The 24,039-nt window shown below is 34.8% G+C and overlaps 1 protein-coding gene across 2 annotated transcripts in view; it reads right to left on the minus strand.

The window, feature by feature from the left end:
• Positions 1-24,039, minus strand: part of PKHD1L1 (PKHD1 like 1) — a 152,470-nt gene that overhangs the window by 69,336 nt on the left and 59,095 nt on the right. Inside the window, exons 31-49 of one of the 2 annotated variants that reach the window (XM_041769613.1) lie at positions 23,423-23,555; positions 22,496-22,691; positions 20,541-20,683; positions 20,033-20,137; positions 18,509-18,697; positions 17,581-17,751; positions 16,947-17,043; positions 16,820-16,841; positions 14,909-15,893; positions 13,310-13,558; positions 12,221-12,370; positions 10,596-10,770; positions 9,449-9,605; positions 8,877-9,033; positions 7,329-7,408; positions 6,746-6,875; positions 5,592-5,721; positions 1,716-1,957; positions 490-626 (exon numbers count right to left, since the gene is read on the minus strand). In XM_041769613.1, coding sequence (XP_041625547.1) covers positions 490-626; positions 1,716-1,957; positions 5,592-5,721; positions 6,746-6,875; positions 7,329-7,408; positions 8,877-9,033; positions 9,449-9,605; positions 10,596-10,770; positions 12,221-12,370; positions 13,310-13,558; positions 14,909-15,893; positions 16,820-16,841; positions 16,947-17,043; positions 17,581-17,751; positions 18,509-18,697; positions 20,033-20,137; positions 20,541-20,683; positions 22,496-22,691; positions 23,423-23,555 — 3,648 coding nt within the window. Of the gene's footprint in view, positions 1-489; positions 627-1,715; positions 1,958-5,591; positions 5,722-6,745; positions 6,876-7,328; positions 7,409-8,876; positions 9,034-9,448; positions 9,606-10,595; positions 10,771-12,220; positions 12,371-13,309; positions 13,559-14,908; positions 15,894-16,819; positions 17,044-17,580; positions 17,752-18,508; positions 18,698-20,032; positions 20,138-20,540; positions 20,684-22,495; positions 22,692-23,422; positions 23,556-24,039 lie in introns of both variants that reach the window. The other variant, XM_041769612.1, reaches the window with a different exon arrangement.

Below are 24,039 nucleotides of genomic sequence, written 5' to 3' on the forward strand. Positions count from 1 at the left end.
GTCCTATGGAAAGGACTTGGGCTTTTTGTTTTAGGTGTAATATGAAGCCATTCAACAGAGTGCAGCAAGATCTGATTCATAATTTAAAGTTTTTATTTGGCTTTGGTGTGGAGATTCTCTTGGAAAAAGAGTGGATGCAGGATGATCAGTTAGGAGAAAATCATAGTCATCTAGGTTAGAGGGGACAGTGACTTGGGTGAGGGATTGGGTGGCAGTGGTGGAGACAGTGGATGCAGGTCATTGTATCTTGTGGGTAGCGTGGTTAGAGCTTGCTGATGAATTTGATGTGAGGTGTGAGAAAAACTGAGAAACAAAATTTTGGCTTGATTAAATGGGTGAATTACTGGGTGTATCAAATTTGCCTGTTTCCTCATCTGTCTCCTCTACTAGATTATAAGCACCATACAACAAACAGCAGGAGTTCAGCGCTTTTTTATTGTATGCATAACCTTCGACAAACCATTGTGAGTTAACAATGATGCCTCTTACCTCTACATATTCTATTCTTCCAATTACCATGTTAGCACTAGGTATGGGAGCATGAAACATAATGCAGCCTCCAAACTGGTCACTTCCTGTTTCTTCTCCAAACTTTCCTTGGAAGCATGTCTGTGTCGTAAATTCACCTTTAAAAATATTTTTTAAGACATCATAAAGAAAAACTATGGCAAAATCTTTTAATTATATTAAGATTTTCATCCATACCTAATTGTATCTTTTTAGTCATATATAATTTTAACCTCATCCTGGGATATAATTATTTGCATTCACATCATTTCCTTCTCTAGATAGTAAGAAAGTTAAGTACCTTGTCTCGTTCACCTTTGCATTCCCTAAAGTACTTATTACAGAATTTTTCTTTTTTTCCTTTTTTTTTTTTTAGAATTTTTCAAAGATACAACTATATACATATTTTAATGGTTGAATGAATGCTGACGAGGACATTTTGTCTTATAATCTCTGAAGCTTTGCCCCACGATTTGGGGATTACCATAATGCAATCTTATATTTGTGTAGCACTGGAATATACATTTTGTCACTTAAGTCTTAAAACTATAATAACTGGGTGGAACAGGAAATATTCTTAGTTAGGTTTCATGAACTGGAATCAGAACGTAAATTGTTAGACACTGAATCCAGAGAGCTTTGTCTCATATATCCCATTGAAGGAAAGGCTATATTTAAGCTTTTGTTAGTATTTAACTTCATATCTGATTGTAATGATATTAGTTATTACATAAAATTATCTATCTACCTACTACCTACCTACCTATCTACATACGCACATGCACACACACACATAGGCACACATATAAGAACTGTGGAAAGTTAAGCATAGCCATGGAATCAGTTCTGTGTAATGACACCTGAGTGGAAGAGACACATGTCACTTCAGGACCAAAGTAATTAACTCCTGTTGCTTGACTCACCAGCCATGACATTACTTCTGTCCAAGAGATCATAGAGGCCTATGCTGAAGTGAAGCCTCCATCAGCCTACATCCTAGAATCGTTACAATGAGCATATTGGACACATGCAGCATGAATGAGAAATAAATCTTTCTCATTTTAAATCCCTGCCATTTAGGGCTTATTTATAACTAGAGCATAACCTAGCCTGGCAATTTTCACTGGGGGTGATTTTGCTCCCGCAGAACACACTTTTACAATGTCTGGAAACAATTTAAGTTGACACACTCTGGCTGCTGAAATTACCAGTGTCAAATCCATCAGGACATGCTGGTATTTTGTTACTCCACTCCACATGATCAGATCCTCTTATTAAAATATTTCTTGTAAGAATTCCAACTTCTGCTCTTGCTTCAAACAAGGTTCCATCAGGGAGCGTGACAGTGGTTCCTAAGTGTGTGTAATTCAGTGGATTAGTTAGCAATATGTTTGTGCCATCAGCAGATACAGATGCAATAGTCCTCTTTTCATTCTCTTGTTGACTGTGTCTGTAAAAAATTTAACAAAAAAAAAACTTTCAAAGTTAATATAAATCAACATAATCTTATTTTGATGCATTTGTCTTATGGTCTCTGAACACTTCATCTGTAAAATAGGAAATTTTTTAATGTCACACAATATTCCAAAGAGGAATTTGAAGATTGTCTTTAACTCTTAGGGTAACTGAATAAATTTTACAAACGCATTTCGAATAAATATTCTCCACATGCTACAGTTGTTCAGAGAATGGTACTAATTCCTATAAGGTATTTAAAAGAACTATTCATGGGGATCCCTGGGTGGCTGAGTGGTTTAGCACCTGCCTTTGGCCCAGGGTGCGATCCTGGAGTCCCAGGATCGAGTCCCACGTCGGGCTCCTGGTATGGAGCCTGCTTCTCCCTCCTCCTGTGTCTCTGCCTCTCTCTCTCTCTCTCTCTCTGTGTCTATCATAAATAAAAAAATAAATAAATCTTTTTTTTTTAAAGAACTATTCATTTATAACTTTGAAGATCACACTCAATGTTTCTCAAATGAGGATGATTATAACCCCCATGAAACATTTGGCAATGCCTGGATACATTTTTGGTGGTCACAAATAAGAGGGTGCTACTGGCATCTTGTGGGGTGCAACTAAGGATATTTCTAAACATCCTATAATACACAGGACAGCCCCACACAGAAAGGCTTATCAGGTCCAAAGTGCCAGCAGCACTCAGATTGAGAAACCCATTCAGAGGGAGGCCGTTGGAGGTTCCTGAGTCAGGAAAAGAAATGACCAAGGTGAAATTTAGGAGGTCTTATTTCTACCACTTCGTCAATACACCTCCAAATCCAGTCCAGCCATAGCCAAAGGGCTTGTCAATTCTACCATACTCATGTATTTTGTCATTCAGCAAATATTTGCTGAATGTCCCACCTGTCTTCTAGGCACAGAGCTAGGGATGCCAAGTAGAAAGTGCCCCTGACTTTCAGGAGACATGTGTCAGTGCCTGCTGGTATATTATCTACTAAAGTATGGTTGGTGCAGTCAACAGAGGTAAGCTTAGGGGAGTTATTTCTGTGTCTTCCTGACATTCCCTTTTGACTCTGTCTCTTAACAAATCTATTTTCCCTCTTTAAATACCAATTCAAATGACTATGTCACATTGTCAGGTAAAAAGCTACCCCTGTCAACTTTTCCTAGCCTTTCTTCTGGATTCCCAGCACATTCTGTCTGACACCCTGTCAGTGCGCCCTGTTCCCACACTGCGGTCCCATCAAGTCGGCTATTGCCATCCTGTGTCCTTTCCGCTACCTGGCTGCTCCTCCAGGTAAGGCACCTAGAGATTAAGTCATTTGTATGCTGAGCACTTCGTACAGTACCTGTCACAACTCAGGAACAGTGTTTGATTGATTCAACAAATTAATGCAGAATGAATTCGTGAGGGGGAGAAAATAGAGGAATGTAGTCCAGATAGGGAGCTGATGTCTAAATTCCAGGTGTCTAAATTAAACTGAGAGCACGGAAAGACAATGGAAGAGACATTACAAGGGCAGAACCCAAAGGACTTGGTGATGTGCAGGAAACGAAGGACGCTGGTAGTAAGAAAGTCACTGGGAGGTTTTGGGAAGATCAAAATTAGACTGCAAGGGTTTAAGGGGAAAAAATGGTTAACAAAAATCCAATGAAAAAAATGAGTATAATATTTAGGCAATTTAATAATTTTTTTTAAAAGACAGATGGGGGCACCTGGGTGGTACAGTCATTTAAGTGTCTGACTCTTGATTTTGGCTCAGGTTGTGATCTCAAGGTTGTGAGACTGAACCCCAAATCAGGCTTCACACTTAGCACAGAGTTTGCCTGTGACTCTCTCTCCCTCTCCCTTTGCCCCTCCCCACCCTCAGCTCTCTCTCTCTCTCTCTGTAAAAAATAATCTCTTTTTAAAAAATTAAAAAATTAAAAGATAAAATGCAAGTGTCTAGAAAACAGGAGAATAAAGTTGTTTTTCATGATAGTGAGTGGATGCAGAAATCCACAACCCCAAAAAGACCCAGGAAAGGAACTGTAGGGAAAGGAAGCCAGGGGGAATTGAGGGCATATCAATAGTACAAGATCCCACAGGTGATATGGAAAAGGCTCGTCTCTCCCAAATTCTCTTGGATTTGGATGATACAGAGATTTCTTTAGAGAAGGTTCTGCAAAGTATTTTTTTATGTTCTGTACACCTAAATACACTTTTGATTCCTTTGTAATATCTATTTTTTAAATATCTAACACTTATACAGTATTTACTTTCAGCCAGTTCCACTCTAAGTACTTATGCATACTAACTCATCTAATTCTTACAGTAATTCTGAAATAGACACTAATAGCATTCCAGTTTTACTGAAGCACAAAGAGACGAAACCTTATAGCTACAGCACTCGTAAGTGATATTGTTGAGAGGTGGACCCAGGCTGACTAATTTTAGAAGCAGTATTCTCAACCACTTGCTTTACAAATTCTCAAATACAACTTACAAATGAAATAGTGAACAGTAGATTAAACTTGGTGGGAAATTTCTTAATTTTGGTTTCTTAAAACTAAATATTGCTCAGCTAAATTACAAACTTAGCCTTTAATTTCATACAGAAGAGCTATAAATGAGAACTTCCTATTTTATTACTAAGCCCTGTCATTTTGCTGCTTTTTATTTTGCCATTATGTAATTAAAATTTCTTTCAAAGGCAGAAATAAAAGGGCACTTATAAATCCAAGTATATATTTAATTCTTTCTAACATCTACAAGTCTATTTTTAACTTGGAAAATGGCAAACTCAAAATGCCATCTTGAATTTTAATTCTAAATTGAGTCATGACCTTAACATAATTTAGCTGTTTCTTATCATAAATTACTATTTGTTACCTGATATGCATAACCATATCCAATTTTGCTATTACCCATAATTTGAACAATAAAGCAAAAAAAAAAATAAAGCTCTTCTTGCTCCCTTTCCCTACCAATATTCTTGGTGTAGCTATATTACTTTTGCTCCTTTTATTTCTTGTTTGTTAATACATATGATTAAGCACAAATTAAAGGTCATAAACTGTTTCAATTGTAAAATGTCAGACATATAAAAGGTCATATTAATCATCACTCATTCTAAAATAATTCTTCTCTTTGATCCAATCATTACTAACAATCCTGCTCCATGGGAACCACTGCCAAGACTGTAAGATATGAAAGAGTTTGCTGGCTGCTTTCAACCATGTTCTTTGGCAACCCCAAATAAAGCAGTTCATTTACATTTTTTGCATTCATTAATGTATTTAGCTAAGCTCTAAGTCAGAGGTTTCTAAATGACTTTTGACAATGCTTTTTTCAAGCAAAATCTTACATGAGAATCTAACTGTGAAAAGCAACTAAAGTATTTCATTAGTATACATTCTATAAACTCAAATTACTTTTCCTTATTGCAAATTAATCAGTGAAAACACACTGGTGTTCAACCCAGTGTTAACATTTGGCAAATACATACTTGGCTGTTCATATTTCTTTATTAGAGCTTTCAAATTTTGATCAAATAGTTGTGGACCTTCTGAATCATCCCTCTTTTACATAGTTTAAAAAAAAAATCTCTGTTCTAAATTAAAATTATCATACACAGAAGACATCATACCTGTGACCTGTGCTTGCAATTACAATCTTATCTCCTGGTTTCCAAGTTACTGCTTCTTGTAAAATCAAAGTTCTTTCCCCTGCCTTTGCAGTATGAGCCAGATGAGTCCAGATCACAGAAACAGGCAGACCTGGAGCCAACATATAAACTAAGTATTTCTAAAGATTCATTTTCTTGCATAGTGAGAGTTTTATGCATTTTAAATATTTGCCTGGATTGAATAAATTTGGGGAAGGTTCATTAGATGTTAGATTTTATACCTTTCTCAAAAAAGAAAAAGAAATATTTAGAATACTTGCTTTATAAAACTAACAGGTTTATGATAACATGTGTAGGTCTAGAAAACTAAAAAACATCTGCCTGATACACTCTACTTAAAACAATCTTCTTTATAGGAACACAATATAAACATGGTGTGATACTATTGTTAAAACGGGTAGAAGCCTATGATCTTTGCCATTGTTGATAGAAATCACTTAAATTGATAATCTAGAGACAAATGAAATGTGTAAATTGCTGAAAATTATATTAGGATATTTATTTAGCACAATGCAGGATGACAGTTATCATCATAATAGGAATGTTTATACGTTCTAAATTTATAAAAGAAACAGATTATTGCAATATAGAAGGTTTTAATATAAAAAGGACTCACACCATGCTTCCTTTAAATAAGTAACACTGATACTTCAAACATGACCATAATCATTTTTATATGCTGATAAATTTCCAGAATATAGTTATGTAAAACTATAACTATAAATGTATATTTTAGAAAGAGCCTATTTTAAAATACAAATATAAGAAGTTATAGTCCTCTGCTTCCAGACTTAATGCCTTTTTATACAGATAAATGAATGCAGTAAACAATCACTATGTACAGTGGTAAGCGCAAAAATACGCAAAAGGTGTTATGGGAACAAATGGAAAGGAATAAGCAGAAGAGTGTAGAGAAGACCCAGGTTTTTTGCTAGAAGTAACCTTGGTTGCGAGTCTTGGTAGTATGAGGGACTGACAGGCTTTGGATAAAGAGGGGATACATAAAGACAGGAGGAATCTGGCAAGTTTTCATTTAGAAAGAATTATTAGGAGAATTATCTCTGGCTAGTATCTCCTAGGCCAATTAATTCCCTGAACCCTTTTGGCTGCCCTACCATGCAGATCCAGGATTCCCTCTCGGACAGCCAGAGTTTTGGCGCCATATACTGGGAGCTCAGGAGATCGCAGGTGTCCATGCAAAGTAATGACTGCCCTGTGTTGAAAGGGGGATGCTTCTGTCCCAATCTGCAAGTGATTTCACAAGCATCATTCAAAAAGTTAAAACTCAATATCCACAACTCTAACCCCGCAGAAGTCATCCTTTCCTTTGAGAAACTAATTGTTCATTCCTCAGTTCCTTTCTTATGAAAGATAAACCTTTAATTTTCTAGTCAGCCAAGTATACTATGTCAGATCTTTGGAAAGAATACTGAATGACTTTAGCCATCTCTCCGAATTATTTTTTTTCTGTTCTATTTAAAATTCTGCTCTATTATAATACACTACTATCTTTCCATTAAAAGCACAAGAATACTCTGGAAAACGTTTCCCCCAGAAAAAGGATTTTAGACCAATAATAGAGACCTGTGTAAAGATAAACCTATGAGAGTTTGTTATAATTAACTATCCATTTTACACATAATATTTTATAAAGAAATAGAGTTTAGTGATGATTATATATTAGGTTCTCTTACATACCTGAAGAATGCCTCCGTCTGTAATTAGAATATTTTCTGCCTGCAGTTCAATATCAGCTTCATCAAATATTAGAGTTCCACCTATGAACCACACAATTTTGAAATACAACACAAGGAAACTTATTATTCAATGCTATTTATTTAATTGGACTTAAAAATTTATTAAAATTAATTAAATTAGAAATTAATTAAAATTAAATCTGCTATCATTATGCATTTCACTTAACTTCAGCTATTAGGCAACATAAAATATAAAAACTTAAAAAATATATATATAAAAACTTCAGAGAAGTCCCAGGAGTTGATAGAAAATGAAGTCCCTAGGCAGATTGTTTTGATCATTGTTAGTTTCAGTGCGTTTAAAGAGTGCCCCTAAAATGAATTAAACTTCCATAAACACAAAGCCTCAAAATATAAATCAAGAACCAAAACAATTAAAATTAAAGAAAAGTATTTTTTTATAGAAATCATTATAATGCTGACATTACCAACAAACCATGAGAAACTCCTAACTCTGTGAAACACAGGATTGCAGAAGGGGAGGAGAGTGGGGAGATGAGGTAACTGGGCACAAGGAAGGCACTAAGGAGGGCACCTGATAGAATGAGCACCGGGTGTTGTACTATATGTTGGCAAACTGAATTTAAATAAAATATTAAAAAAATACTGCTGACATCACCTCTGAACTTTTATCCCCTAATTTCCACTAGTAACACCTATGGCCTGATTGGCATTATTAAAGAATGTGCTAAGATATATTTTTATGAGACTGATGTAAATGTGTGAATAGTAAAATTCTACTTATCCAAAGGTCCAATAGTTAATAACTTCAAATAAATGAAACACTGCTATTATCACAGAAGTTAAAACCAAAACAAAATATAAAGGTCTTTGAGCAGCTAAAACCATTATGACAAGGTTTATACATGAAAGCCCAAAGCATTTTACTCTTGCCAATCTATCTCTAACATGCAATTGTAACAGTTCTACTTAGTTAGTCTTCTATAGTAATAACAGAACATCAAGAAGCAGAGAGAACCCCAACTACAATGAAAGCAGGCTCAAAGGCAAAGGTGAGAATCACAACTGGCAGCCAATGGGAGCCGGGGAGTCATTTAGTATACAATTTAGCAAATCTCTATAATTTTATAACCCCTGGTACCCACTATGCCAGTTTTTTTCTAAATGTGATATTCCTTTCACTGTTGTGATCCACCACAAGTGCATAAGCATATGTGCATACTCATACATACATTATTAAAACAAAAGTTTCCTAAAACAACATATAACTTTAAATGATGCTTACCCATAAGAATGCAAAACATTCTGATATGTTCTATCCTATTTCATTAAAAGATTTTGGTTATGATACACTAAATATCTGCATACCACATCAGATTCTAATGCTCCATTTAAAGAACACAGTACTCCACCTTGCATTAAAAACATCATACCACTATGGATGTTCATAATCATGAGTTTTAATTAAATTTACTTCACAAAAATATACCATAGATAGAATCTAATAAGCAGACTTTCAGAAATTTACCCTGAATAAGCAACATTTTCAGAATAGGTGTATTTTGATCCAGCAAAACTGTCTGTCCTTTTGTAATAACAACTAAAGACCCTTCCTCTGGGGGAGATTTTCCTCCCCATGAGAAGTTGGAGGACCAAGCATCAACATACAGGAAGTCAGGATCATCCTGTAATAAAACAGGAAAGACTTTTAAATTGAGAGTTATCAGAATTCTTCATTCAATTTCTCAAAAAAGAAGAAATCTAAACCAGTAAACATTTCCATTAATAGTAAAGTATAATCTACTTTATGTTATAGCTGCCTATTGGTTTATTTCACAATAATAATAAAGTAAAAAATTAATTACCAATTATCTTGGAATCCAGATTAAATAAAAACTTGAAATCATAAAATATTAGTAATAAGCAACAAAAATATGTTAACTTTAAATTTAGTATGGTTACATCTCAGTTATTTTTCGGAGACATTAACAAAGTAAAAAGTCCATTACCAATTACTTCATATCCCATAATGCCTTTCTATTTTTTATTTTTTTCCCTATTTTTTGTTGCTATGATTACCACATTCAATGGCACTTTTACCAGTTTGGCCTTGCCAAGGCTTCTGATGTTGACATGCACTGGAGCCCACCCTGAAGGGCTATGGGCACTTGTCATACAGATGATATACGTCTTGTTGGAATACTCAACATCACATTTGGCTTCAGCTATGGTGATGAGAACATCTTGCACATTTTCACTGTACAGAAAAAAGGGAAGAAATACCGTTGTTTTTTCTCAAATTTCTAGTTCCCACTGTCAAACCCTATAACTGATATGCATTATTGCAAAAATAATGATCTTACTCTCTGATCCATCAAAGTGCAGATTGACACTTTGTTCAGTAGTAAAACTTCAAAATATTTGTTGAGAAAAAAGTAAACAAAGGGATTAAGCAGCCAGGAAATAAAACTGTACAAATTAGCAGGCCTTCCAGTGTTGGAAGAAAACTGTCTGGGTTCAATTTATTGAGAGATTCTTTGTTAGTCTTAGTGACTAGCTGTTTAGTACAGCTAATTTTTTAAGAGACTTTCAGGGATCCCTTTGTTTATGTGATATTTTCACCACATGCAAAGACTTTAGAATTTAATATCCACGTTAAAATGCAAGTCCAAGGTCTTGAGAAATTATGTACTTGAGGAATTAAAATGGTCTTTTATGATTTAGATGAGCTGAGGTTTTGAAGTCAGCCTTATCCACTTGAAGAATGATGACAGTGCAGTACATAAATTTGAGCCAAATAATGAATATGTTTAGGAAGAAGGAATCTGGCCAGCTATAATGAATGGATATGATGTATGAAGACATGTTTCATTGACCCAGTGAAGCAGATCATGGTTGGTGATGAGATGGTGAGGGAAGCATAACAAGATGTGATTTATTCTTAGGATCTGACTAGGATTTGGGGCAAATTATTTAACCTCTCTAATTTCAGTCTCCTAACCATAAAATGGGATAAAAATATCTAAGAGGGTAAGGCAGGAAGTTTCCATGGGGTAGGAAGTGCCTAACATGAAGTACTAGATAAATGTTAGCTATTAGTACTATGATGTGCCTCACGCATGACTTCTGAGCAGATGGGTACACATTACATGACTATATTTGAGCACCGGTCTTGCATATGAGAAGGCAGGAGTAATGGCGTGAGCTTGCATCTATTTGCTGATGTATGTGTATGTGAAGACAGTACCTGAAGCCTGATCCCGTGATTGTAAGTCTGGTGCCCCCTGCTGTACTGCCTCTCTTCGGATATATTTCGGAGATGAGTGGTGTCAGTGACATAGTATATGTATAAGGAGTCGTGGAATGTGACAAATCCTTCCCATTGACCACACTCACTTCACACGTTTGCTCAGGTCCTCTGCCTAGGAGAAAAGGACTGAATTGAGAATAGTTGGGCCATCAGGCCTTTATTCATTTCCAAAACCCCCAAATACTTTCAATAACATCTTCCTTTTCCTGAAATCACTTCCAATATACACAGGCTATATGTCAAGTAATAAGGATCTCTAGCAATAGCCAAAAACATCACAAAGTTCATGCACATTATCAAAGGGGAAAAAAAACCCTTAGATCCTTCCTTGGAGCCTCATACTGTAGACAATTTTGCAAACCTCCCTGTGTAGGGTTCCAGCCTATAGGATACAACATTGCGAATCAGAGCAGGAAAGGAGGAACTGCTAAGGCATGCATGCTGGTGACAGCTGGAAGCAAGGTAAGAGACAGAAATATCACAGACACCCAACACAAAAGTACAAAGAAGAAGCAGAGCTGGCCTTAAGACAACCCAAAAGCCTTGACAAATCTTGGCAGCACTGTTGCATTTTTTTTAAAAAAAAAAAATCAGCACATAAACTGATGTTGAAAGTATAAATAAGCTGATTCATAAAAATATTATATTTTCTTCAATATTCTTCAAGAAGCCAGAAAAGAGGGGCACCTGGGTGGCTCAGTTGGTTAAGCATCTTCCTTCGGCTCAAGTCATGATCCCAGGGTCCTGGGATCGAGCCCCAACCCAAGTCCCACATCTGGCTCCCTGCTCAGCAGCGAATCTGCTTCTCTCTCTTTCCCCTCCCCACTCATGCCAGATATTTAAACTTCACAATAACTAAAGAATTAGGGTTAATAATATCTCCATTTAATAAATGGACAAACTGAAACAGAGTTTAGTTATTTAGCTGATGTTGCACAGTAAGTGGTAAAATGAGATTTGGGGGCTCCTGAGAGCCCTGGATTTTAACCACTAAATGAAAATAAATAAGAGTAATAATAACAGCAGCAAATCACATATCATGTCTCAGATATCATTCCATCCTCTTTATATACATTAAGTTATTAAACATTACAAAATCCTATAAAGTAAGTGAAGATGATTATTCTCACTATACAGGGGAGGAAACACTGAGGCTTGGAGAAATTAAAAAACCCATCCAACGGCACAGCTTGGGTCTGAATTTTGGCAATGCATTACCAGGGTCTGTACTCATAACCGTTACGCTATCCTATCTTTAATGGAAACTAAGAGTTCAGTAGAAATTAAAAATGTGTTCTCCATTTGGCATGCTCCATTTATGGAGATAAACTAAAAAAACACAATTTATTATAAATAATTCAACCTAACCCAAATGTTATGAATCTTGAAAGACATATAAACCTAGAAACAAAGTTCTAAAGAAATTGTTTAAAATCAAGATGGTCATCAAGGTGATTCAATTGCTCCCCAAAACAAAAACCTGGAAGAAGAAATTTAGACTCTGATTGCTTTAACATTAATCATTTCTCAAAAACTGCGATTCTTTTTTTCTGACTACTCACCATCATTGTGTGGAATTTTACATAATAGTGTTGTACAATCAGATTTCAGCCTGTCAATTGCGCATTCTGAGCCACACACTAATATAATTGAGGTTTCTGGATTAAACCCAGTGCCTCTCACAGTCATGGTCTGACCACCACCGAAACTCCCTAGTGAAGACATACAAAAGGGAAAAACAGCTAATGAAAAGAAAAAACTCCTCTCTGTATATATTTTAAAACCTGAATTGGAAGTAAGTTACACTAAATGAAACAATTCTTAAAATTGAAGTTACATATTATATTATACTTTATTATATTATATTATACTATGTTATATTATGCTATATTAATGCAACAGAATCTCTTTTGATTATAGGATTCTAAAACTTTTACTGAATAAATGTTCCATCCAATCATTTATTTAAACTACTTCTAGGCAGGCACCTGGATGGCTAGTTGATTAAGCAGCTGCCTATGACCCAGGTCATGATCCTGGGGTCCTGGGATCGAGGCCCACATCAGGCTCCCTGCTCAGTGGGGAGTCTGCTTCTATCTGTGTCTCTCCCCTCACTCATTCTCCCCCTCTCTTGCTTTGTCTCTCTTTCTCTCTTTCAAATAAATAAATAAATAAAATCTTTAAAAAATAAACTACTTCTAGAAACTAAAATTTAAGAGAGATGTCAAAAAGAATTTCAGATTAGTCAAAACATGAATGTAAAATTACTATTTAATTAGGACCACATCGGTTATACTTTCTTAAGGTGTTTAACCATTAAAATAATTTTCAAATTAAAAAATACTTAAGTATTCATAATTAGAGACTGTGATGTCTAAACATGATTTTATAAAAAAAATTTCACATATAATCTGGACATTTTAAGTAGGATTAAATTTGAAGTTAATTATATAACAAAGAGAAATATAGGCAATAAGTGAATATTTAGAGATGCTTAACTGAGAGATGTACATGCTTATGTGATACATAAAAATATTTTTAATGTGTTATAGGAACTACAAGTTTTAGCAGTGTTTAAAGAATTTTTTTTCTAAATAAGTGTTTACTGAAACAATAAAAATATTTGTAGGTTTCTGCAAATTCATGACTACCTTGGCTCGGATGAATATTCTGAATAGTAAGTGGGTACTCAAATACAACTGTGGACACAGCAAAGCCTTTTGTCTTACGATGCATCATAACAGGAAAAGTGCCACCAGCATGATCTCCAACGATGCATTGCAATACACTATCATTGACCATGGTTACATTACATGGAGTGTTGTCTATCTTCACTGAAATTTCCAAGATATCAATTCCAAAGTTAGATCCAATGATTTGAATTTTGGTTCCTGGTGGACCTTAAAAAAAAAAAAAAGCAAACAATATATCTAAATTCTAGTAATTTTACATGCATTTAAAGATAAACCTGGGGATCCCTGGGTGGCTCAGCAGTTTAGCTCCTGCCTTCGGCCCAGGGCGTAATACTGGGGACCTGGGTTAGAATCCCACATCAGGCTCCCTGCATGGAGCCTGTTTCCCCTTCTGCCTGTGTCTCTGCCTCTCTCTCTTTCTCTCTGTGTTTCTCATAAATAAATAAATAAAATATTAAAAAAAAGAAAAACCTAATTACTTCCATAAACAAGATGATATCTGGTATTTTAAAGCTAATATAAATATTAACAAAACACAAACTTTGGCTATACCATATGTTACAATCTATAGTCTACTTACTATAAGTTATCTCACCATTCATTATTTTCCAGCCCTTTGGTCTATTCCCCTGCATTGTTATTCTATTGCTATTGTTAATGATAATTCAGGTCAGTGGAGATGAGGTTAAAAAGAGAAGAGAGATTTAGAATCAGGAAGTGTTTGAGCAGGGGCGGTGGACTGGAGTATATTTTAGGGAAGGGGCTTACTATTTTTTTTTTTTATTTTTAGTCTTTCCCGATATTGACAACTCTTTTGAGGATGATTTTTCTTAATTTAAATATTTTTGATATATATTGATAAATAGATTATGATAGGTAAATAATTAGATGTAAGATAGTAGAGCATTTTCTCATGTGCGTGTTGGCCATGTCTATGTCTTGCTCTGTGAGATTTCTGTATTTTGCCCATTTCATGATTGGATTGTTTGTTTCTTTGGTGTTGAGTTAAATAAGTTCTTTATAGATCTTGGATCTATTCTTAGCTTAGAAAAATGGGTTATGCTAAATCACCAACTAAATCTTATTTATAATATTTTTTCCATCTGAATGAGCCAATTATCTCCTCAAAAAAATTCTTTTGAGTCAATAAGTTACTATTAACTGTAGTTTCATGGAAATAAGAGATACAGAAAAACTCTCAATGTTTAGTAACCTACTTCTGAATTTAAACAGCTGTTTCCCATGCCATATCAACATTAATGACATTAATTATTAATTTTAAATCATAGATATCCATCTATTTCTTCCTCATCTTGAAATATAGGTCAAATTAATGGATTTTGTTTCAAAATAGAAGTTGGAATTTGACTAAAAATTCTATCCCAAGAATGTGTAAAAAAATAATCACAAAATTGAAACTACACTGAACTCAAATCCCATTTATTTATTGTGTTTAGTGGATTGTCTAAGAACACATTATTATTCCAATTAGACACTAATAAATATTGCTGGCAATACTGTATCGAGACAAACAAGAAAAGGAAGGTATTGGAATACCTGTATTTGGAACAAGTTCTCTGAGAAGCGGAGTATCTTCCAAGGCATACGTAAATGACAGAGGTGGGTAAGCAACTTCATTAACAAAGATCTTCACACTGACCCTTCCAGCTGTTCCTGCTGGGGTACAGCAGTAGACTTCACTAGAGTTGACAGAAATAATTTCACAAGGTTCATACCCAACAGTGACTGTGGTGTTGCCTGGGTCGAAGCCATTTCCTGTGATCATCAAAGTAGTTCCCCCAGCAATGCTGCCAGAGGTTGGTGTGACAGATGCTATGGCAGGGCTGCTAACAGTAAGGTTTCCCAGAGCCAAGCCTTTACTTCCTACCACAACACCAAGAGAATGAAGTCCAGCTGGGAGAGGACCCACAAGAACAGTGACATTATTTTCATTAACGTCCATAGCTCTGAACTGTTGGTTTCCAATGAACACAGCAATGTCCTCCAAGATAGTGCCAAAACCTTCTCCTTCAATAAGAACTTCTACAGGTCCTTTGATAAAGTTTGGAAAGACTCTTGTTACAAAAGCAGTAATGTTTTCTAAGTATGAAAAGCTACAATTTCCCTGACACTGGGCAGGCACACCATGGATTAGAAGATCCACTTTCACAAGCTGTTGGGGAGCAGGAGATGTTTCACATTCAATGGCTGTATAATTTACTGATAGAACTTTACAGGGAAAATGACCCATGAAGACTTCTACACCTGCAGGAGAAGCTGCAAATCCAGAGCCTCTTATAGTCACTCTTGTCATTCCTGTAGTTGATCCTGCATTTGGCAACACCATGTTGATGTTTGGCAAAAGCACAAATCGCCTATCAAATTCACTAGACAGTGTATTGAGAGCAGTGCCCAGGTTGTAGACAGTTACTGTGACAATTTCCCTGATGCCAACATTCATTGAGTTTTGAGGGTCAATATGACATCTAATGGTATTGTCACTACTTTCTTCTACAATACAGGGGTAGCTACCAATTGTAACCTAAAAGTAAGATGAACATGGAAACAAGTCAATATATTACTTAGTGGGAACTTAAATTTTCTATTAACAACTAAATTTTAAAAATTTAATCTCATGCAAACTTATTTATTCATAAAATTAATTTGGGGGGCTGACTAAAGCATCTCTCAGATTAATCTTAAAACTAAATTATAACCATACATGAATTTTCATAGCTATATTATTCATAACAGTCAAAACATTGAAAACAATCTAAATGCCCATGATTGGTAAATGGATGAATACAATGTATATACTATATAATGGAATATTATTTAGCCATAAAAAGAAGTGAAGTACTGATAAACATGGAAAATGTGGATGAACCTTGAAAATACTATGTTTGGTGAATAAAACTGGTCACAAATGACCACATGTATTATTCTATTTATGAGAAAGATCCGGAATAGGCAAATCCATAAAGATGGAGGTAAATTAGGGCTGGGAGGATTGAGAAAATTGGGTGTCTAAGGGTTAGGAATTCCTTTCTGAGGTAATAAAATGTTCTAAAATTGAGTGTGGTGGTGGGACACCTGGGTGGCTCAGTGGTTGAGCATCAGCCTTCGGCTCACAGCATGATCCCAAGTCCCAGGATTGAATCCCACATTGGGTTCCCTGAGGGGAGCCTGTTTCTCCCTCTCTCTGTAGCTCTGCCTCTCTCTGTGTGTCTGTCATGACTAAATAAATAAAATCTTTAAAAAAAATTAAGTGTGGTGATTGAATATCATAAAATTCAACTCTGTGAATATACTAAAAGCTATTGAATTATGTGCCTTAAATGCATGAATCCTACAGTATATAAATTATATTATAATAAAGCTGTTAGAAATTAAATTATGAGGTTATGGATGAAACATTTTCCTTTTATTGAGTATATGGTAGTAAGAAGGAGATCTTTACATTCTTACCTTATTAGCACATGTGAGATTACTGAAGCCACGTCCTGTAATTGTTATCAATTCATTTTGTGTTCCAGCAGATGGACTAATGTTGTTTATAAATGGTGAAAAACAACTTGAAAGCTCAAAGACCAACCTGTATGAATTTTTAACCCTGGTATTGTTCGGGCCACACAAGGGTTCTGTTGCTAGGCATCCTGCCACAGAGCTCCCCAAGTGCAAATCCACAGGTCCTTTAGGCAAAAGAACTGCCTGTAAGTCATGGATAATATTCTAAAACAAGAACTGTTTTCAGACTGAATTACTCTTTATTTTAATGGTGGTGGTTTATATGCCATTAAAATTTTTTTTTGGTTTTATTTTAATTACAAGAGGTACTCAGGCAGTACAAAGTTAAATTAAAGACCTAGACAAAGGTGGCATAGTGAAGAATGAAGAGTGAATATAAAATTGTTTTTCAATTTGTCTAAGGCCAAGTCCTATGGGGACAACAAAACAATAACATCATCTCACATTTTGATATATCTTGGGGCACACTTCTTCATGCTACATCTCATTTGAGGCACAGAAGAATTCTGGGAGAACGTCAGGGCAATATTAACATGGGCCTCATTTTACAGAATAAATTCCAGACTCAGAACTGTCCAGATCTACGCAAGGTTATGCGGCTGGTCAGAGACAGAAAGAGGGTAATCTGCTTCCTACTCCAAAAAGGTCACATATACCCTATGTCACTGGAGTAACTGGGTTTCCATCTTTAACCCTCTTACCCTGAGCATATGTGGCTTCAGTGCTACCTACAAACAGGTGCAGAGGAATGTGCCTGGTTTCAGCTGGTAAAACATTAATGACTCCTTGAAGAAAAATGGAGCGAGCCTCATCAACATATCCACTGCTATAATAATGGATTCCAGGTGAAGTAAATTGGTAAGAAAATGAACCTGCCATAAAATAAGATTGTACATAATAAATACAAGCAATTAATGCACCCTCCAAAAGAAATTTCAAGTGATCATTCACACATGCAGATGACAGGATTCTTATTTTTCATGCACGTGATATTTCAACAGTAAGTAGTAAAGAAATGACTCACTAGTTATAAAAGAACTATCTTCTATAATGAAATACATTCCAGAAGACAAGATCCAGCATTAATTTTTGTAGACAACCAGGTCAAGTCTGGCATAACTTACCACATTTTAAAGAAAAATTCAACATGCAGTGAAAAATGAACAATACTTTGTATTCATGAGAAGTTGAAACTGCTACATATGTATAGAACAAGACATACAGTCTAAAAGGCACGCTTTACACTGAATTGTTCTAGGAGAAATAATGATTTGCTGATTCCAATCAACAGAAGTTCATTTACTTGCGACCTGGTCAGTATGATTAAAATGCTCCAATTTTCTTTATACTTTGCTTATTTAAGATTTTTTTTAATCAGCTGATTATTCCAGAATGAATAAAGATGTTTCTGAATCAGAACTCATCTCTGACATATAAAATACCTTGCTTACATTCATTTATAATATTTTTATAAATTTGCAATATTTTTACTACAGCAATAAGTGTCAACTAAATTATTTGTGTATTCACATATATTTATGCAAAAGTATCTTAAATCTAAACAATATATTTTTATTATATCTAGGAAAAAGAAGCGTGACACAAAAATGCAACAAAGTTGAAACATACCTGATGCAGATTTTTCTCTGCCATTTGTAAATCCTTTGCCATCATAAATTACACTTCCAGGACTGGATACAGAGAAAACCTTATATCCTATTCCCCTAAGAAATGGATGTGCTTGCCAATGCCATATCACTGTGTCTCCCACAGATACATTTAAGACTGATGGTGACCAGCCATAACCTGATCCATGTACTGGAAGCAAGAATGGAGGCATATTTAAGGAAAAAAAAGTAAAAATTCTCAATTATCTTTGAAAGTATTGTATTTAAAAATTTTTATGTGCATAATTTAAACATGTAACAAAAATAAACAGAAATAATGGAAAGAAAGAAAATAGAAGCTAAGGGAAAAAAATAAACCACACAGGACACCTGAATAGCTCAGTCAGTTAAGTGTCTGCCTTCAGCTCAGGTCATAATCCTGGGGTCCTGGGATCGAGCCCCACATGCTGAGCAGGGAGTCTTTCTCTCCCTCTCTCTCTGCGTGCACACGCACTTGCTCGCTTTTTCTCTCTCTCTCAAATAAATAAATAAATCGGTGAATATTTTTTTAAAAGTTAAAAAAAATATTTTCTCTCTCCTTCTACCCCCTGCTCATGTTCTCTTTATAATAAATAAAACCTTAAAAAAAACTACACACCTCCAAAACTGATGATCAAGGGATAATTTGAAAAAAAATAAAAAAATCAGAAAGTCAATAAATAAGATGTTCAGAAATATCACATGGAATATTTTTTAAAGTTATGATCAGGGATGCCTGGATGGCTCGATGGTTGAGCAACTGCCTTTGGCTCAGGGCATGATCCTGGTGTCCCAGGATCGAGTCCTACAACAGACTTCCTGCATAGAGCCTGCTTCTCCTTCTGCCTATGTCTCTGCCTCTTTCTCTCTGTGTCTTTCATGAATAAATAAATAATATTTTTTTTTTTTAAAAAATTTTTATTTATTCATTCATGAGAGACACACACAGAGAGAGAGGCAGAAACACAGGCAAAGAGAGAAGCAAGCTCCATGCAGGGAGCCTGACGTGCGACTCGATCCTGGGTCTCCAGGACCATGCCCTGGGCCGAAGGCAGGCACCAAACCGCCGGGCCACCTGGGCTGCCCAAATAAATAAAATATTAAAAAAAATAAAGTTATGATCAATTCTTTAAACATAAGAATTTTCTCAGGCATTGAGATATGCAAAAATCTATATAATTTCAACTTGAATATTTATTTAGAAACCCCATGGCCAATAACAAATCATCATAACTCATGAGGTTCTGTACTGCAGTAAAACTTAATAGCAATTCCTCAACTTGCCAATTGCAGTCTCTCCTTATAGACTCAAGTCCACCACTGATTCATTCTATATTTTGCTCCCTATGTCAAGGCAGTAAATTAGAGACAAACTATTGACAAATTATGGAGAGAAACAGCAATACTTTTTTGTCTGAATACTTTGAAGTATTAAATAAATAAAAATCAAATCAATTTCAGAATGAAGTGCTCCCATTATTTACAATTTGTAAATGTTGGCCAATACCTGAATCTTCTCCAGTGTTGGTAATCCTGAATGTACTCCCGGTTGAATGAAGAATACATTTTATGACATTTTCTGATGATGAAGTCACATCACAATGGAAGGACTCTAGAAACAAAAAAGATGGGGGAAAACGCATTTTCTCAAATACTCTTTGTAAAATATAGAGATTTAGTATAATTAGTGAATAGTTAAGGCCCTCGAAAAGCTCCACTCTATTTTGCAGAATCTTTGATACTTTTCTGATAGTTATATTGTTTGAGTACTGATTATTTTTAGAACAGAGACCTTCACTTTTTAAAGTCTTTTATACACATTAAACATAAAATATTTACTTACTGAAATCAAAATCAGTTATTCAATTTCTCTTTACTACCTTAACCAATCATCTTTTATATGCTAATAGCAAGTTAAAGTTTCCACGATTGAGAGTGTTTGTGTAATAACTCACCTATAAGCACATCTTTTCAAGTGAAAAAGATGATAACACCCTCTGTGAGGGTATTCTTACCTAAAAGCACAGTGTTTTCAGTTGGTATCGTGCTAAATCCCAAACCTATTATAGTGATTTCAGTTCCACCATATAAAGAGCCTCTCTGTGGAAACATGGCAGTCACTTCCAAAATATACTGTATAGAAGCACTCAACTTGTCTCTGAAAAAGAAAAATTAATAGATGCTTCAACAAGCTTTCCATGAGGTTCTATTGCTAAACTCTTTTTTTTTTTTTTTTTTTTGCTAAACTCTTAAGAATATGATTCATTTAGGAAGTGGAAGTAGTTGAATATTTAATTAGACAGTACTTGTTTAAACTAGATAATCTAACAATTATCATGACCTAATTTGGTTGGATGGTCCATGTGTGTGTATAATAACATATGTAGTATATGTAATAATGTGCTATATAATAATAATAATAAATAATAATAATAATAATAAATAATAATAGTTTTTCCCTAACATAGAAAATTAAGTTTCTGAGAATCCCATGGCAAGAATAATTTGAGATGGAGTATCTTAAAATATTATGAGAAAGATATGGTTATGAGAACTGAGGTCACAAGAAATATATGATGTCCTTTAAAATATTTTATATATTCAATAGAGTAAAACATAAAGGCAGCATTATCTATAAGAGAATAGAAATGAAATTCCATACATTTTATATAAGAAATAAAAGTTTTATGCAACTAATTTGAACTTATTATTCTATGTATGTTGGAAACTTGTCATGATCTTCCTTCCCACTATTTCAATGAGAGTGTTTTAAACTTCTTTTGCTTTGTTATAGACAATGTGTCTGCTGAGAGGTCATCAGAATGTGCAGTGCTTTTCTGGTTTGTTATAGAGTAGACTCCTACAGCCCAGCTCTCACCATGAATAAAATGAGCCTTTGTGTTAACTTTTATTTCACTTCCTCAGCGTAACTGGATTTATATTTTTTGAACTGTCACTGAAATATCCAGTTTTATATGCTGTCAGTTCTGCTCATTATCTCCATCATGCCAAAGCACAAACCAAATATTGAATCATTGAAATGAAGAAATTTGATAGTTCTAGTTCTTCTAGAACTCCTATGAACTCTGCCCTGTGAATCGATGAGGGGATGTAGTTCTGGAGTTCATATTTACTGTTGCTCATCTTCCTTCACCTCAAGATTCTGCTGCAATAATCTCTCTTCCTATCCTGACATCAAGATTTTTTTTAAGCCCTAAATTTCAGTTTCCTTTTTTTCTGAGTATTCTGAACCAGTATTTCCCTTATGCTAGACCTAAAATTTTACAAAAATTTTAACAAACAGCTTCTGGGAAGAAAACACTGAACAGTTACATAAAGGAAACAGCTAGAGAATGATTCTCTCCATCCTCTCCTTTATGGGCAGCTCCTACACATTTCTTGGTTTAATTGTCACCTTTTAGAGAACGGTTTCCTGTACCTCAGGAAAAGTAACACGTATGTATCAATTTAAGGGTCACTTGTATCTAGTGACTAGCATACTAGTATATGCTCCTAAGACCTGCTACTTCTTACTCATAGCCCTTTTCACACTTATAATTAAGTTATTGATGTAATCTTCTGTTTGGAATCTGCCTCCCCAACAAAACTGTGGGCATTAACAGTGGAGGAAGGTCCCTCTTATTCTCCCTAGCAAACCCAGCACTGAGCAAGTATCTGCCCCTTACTAATGGGTCGATAAGTATTTCCAGAATGAATGAAAATTATGTGATAACGTACATAAATGTAGTTCCACAAAGAATCTTACAACCTAATCTGAATGGAATTGGTCTCAAAACTGAACACGTATTGTTCTGTAGGAGATAGTCTCAGAACATTTTGTAAAAGGAGGTACAGACAGGTGAAAAAAGCAGCTGAAATTTTATAAAGATAATGACTATTTCTTTTCTCATACCCAAACCATTAGCCCCATGTGTTCCACAACTCCTCAAGTTTATGGTCATTATTATACCTTGTTGATGCAAAGCCCCAGTTTCTGACTTCTACATAGATATCATGTTTTCCAGGAGACAACTTGGGCAAAAGACATCTAATATTTGTGAAGTTCCATTGAAAAATCCGGCAGGGTTTTCCTCCAACATATACCTCCACATTTTGTGCAGTTTCACTTCCAAAGTTATAACCCTTAATTGTTAAATTAACATCTCCTATTATTTTAAAAGAAAATAAAAGTTTTACAAGAAGATTCAACTTATTATGTGGCATCGAATTCACATATTAAGTAAACCAACTTGCTTCTTATCTTTTATTGGATTTAGGAAATACTAATGTTTGCAGAGGCAAAAGAAAAGTCAGTGAAAGAATTGATAGAATTCAATAGAATTGAATTGATTCTTGATAGAATTCAAGAATTGATAGAATTGATTGCCATGTAGAGATAAAATTCATATTCAATTGTTTCACAGGGAAAAAAGATGGCAAAGTGCTTTCTAAAAAATGTATTTTTTTCTCATTACACATGTTCAAAGTGAAATAATAAATAGACTAATCTATGCTTAAAAAAATAAACCTTGTGGCTGATTTTACTTTAAGAAACAACTGCAGAAGAAACCATGCTTCAAAAACCTTTCTAGAAATAGTTTACATTTGGGGCGCCTGGGAGGCTCAGTGGTTTAGCGCCTGCCTTTTGCTCAGGTCATGGTCCCAGGGTCAAGTCCCACATTGGGCTCCCTGCAGGGAGCCTGCTTCTCCCTCTGCCTATGATTCTGCCTCTCTCTGTGTGTCTCTCATGAATCAATAAATAAAATCTTGAAAAAAATAGTTTACATTTATCTATGTGATTTATATATATCTTACATTTATATATACACACATATACATGTATCTTTTGTATATATACCTTATATATATCAAATGATCTTACTCAAATTTTTCTTACCTTGTATTGTTCGAACTTTTGGACTAAAATCAGTTATAACTGGAGTCTGTAAACAATTATAACTATAAGCATCCTTTGCTGTGGCTCGAAATCCATTGGTAATAACTGAAATATCAACTGTACCCTCAATTCTCTGAAATAAGAAAAAAAATGAAACAATTAAAAAAATATTGAATCATTGAAATGAAGAAATTTGATAGCTAAAAACAAGTAGAATTATTCAAAATAAACTGCTGAAGATGTTTAGTTTCAAAGTCATGAATCAATAATCAATTTTCAGATATTCAGAAAGCTATAGTGTCCAATGTAAGCTACATGCTTTAATTTTTTAGATAAAGGCATATGCTATAGCAGTTTTGAGGATGTTTATGACCAATTTAAATGCATCCATATTATTGGGTTCGTAAGGGCTCTGCAATATAGTAAAGATACTCTGGACAAGTGACTCAAATTGATAAAGCATTAAGATGCTAAAAGTTTTGACATTTTACTCTTAAAATACTCTCAAATGTAATTTTTTTATTCCTCTTTACTGACAAATCACATTATTATATCCTTTTGGCAACCTAGTTTCAGAATCCAAGACTAACACTTGGACTCCTAAGAAAAATGTTTAG

Source organism: Vulpes lagopus, chromosome 9, assembly GCF_018345385.1.
Source record: "Vulpes lagopus strain Blue_001 chromosome 9, ASM1834538v1, whole genome shotgun sequence".
NCBI classification, from domain to species: domain Eukaryota; kingdom Metazoa; phylum Chordata; class Mammalia; order Carnivora; family Canidae; genus Vulpes; species Vulpes lagopus.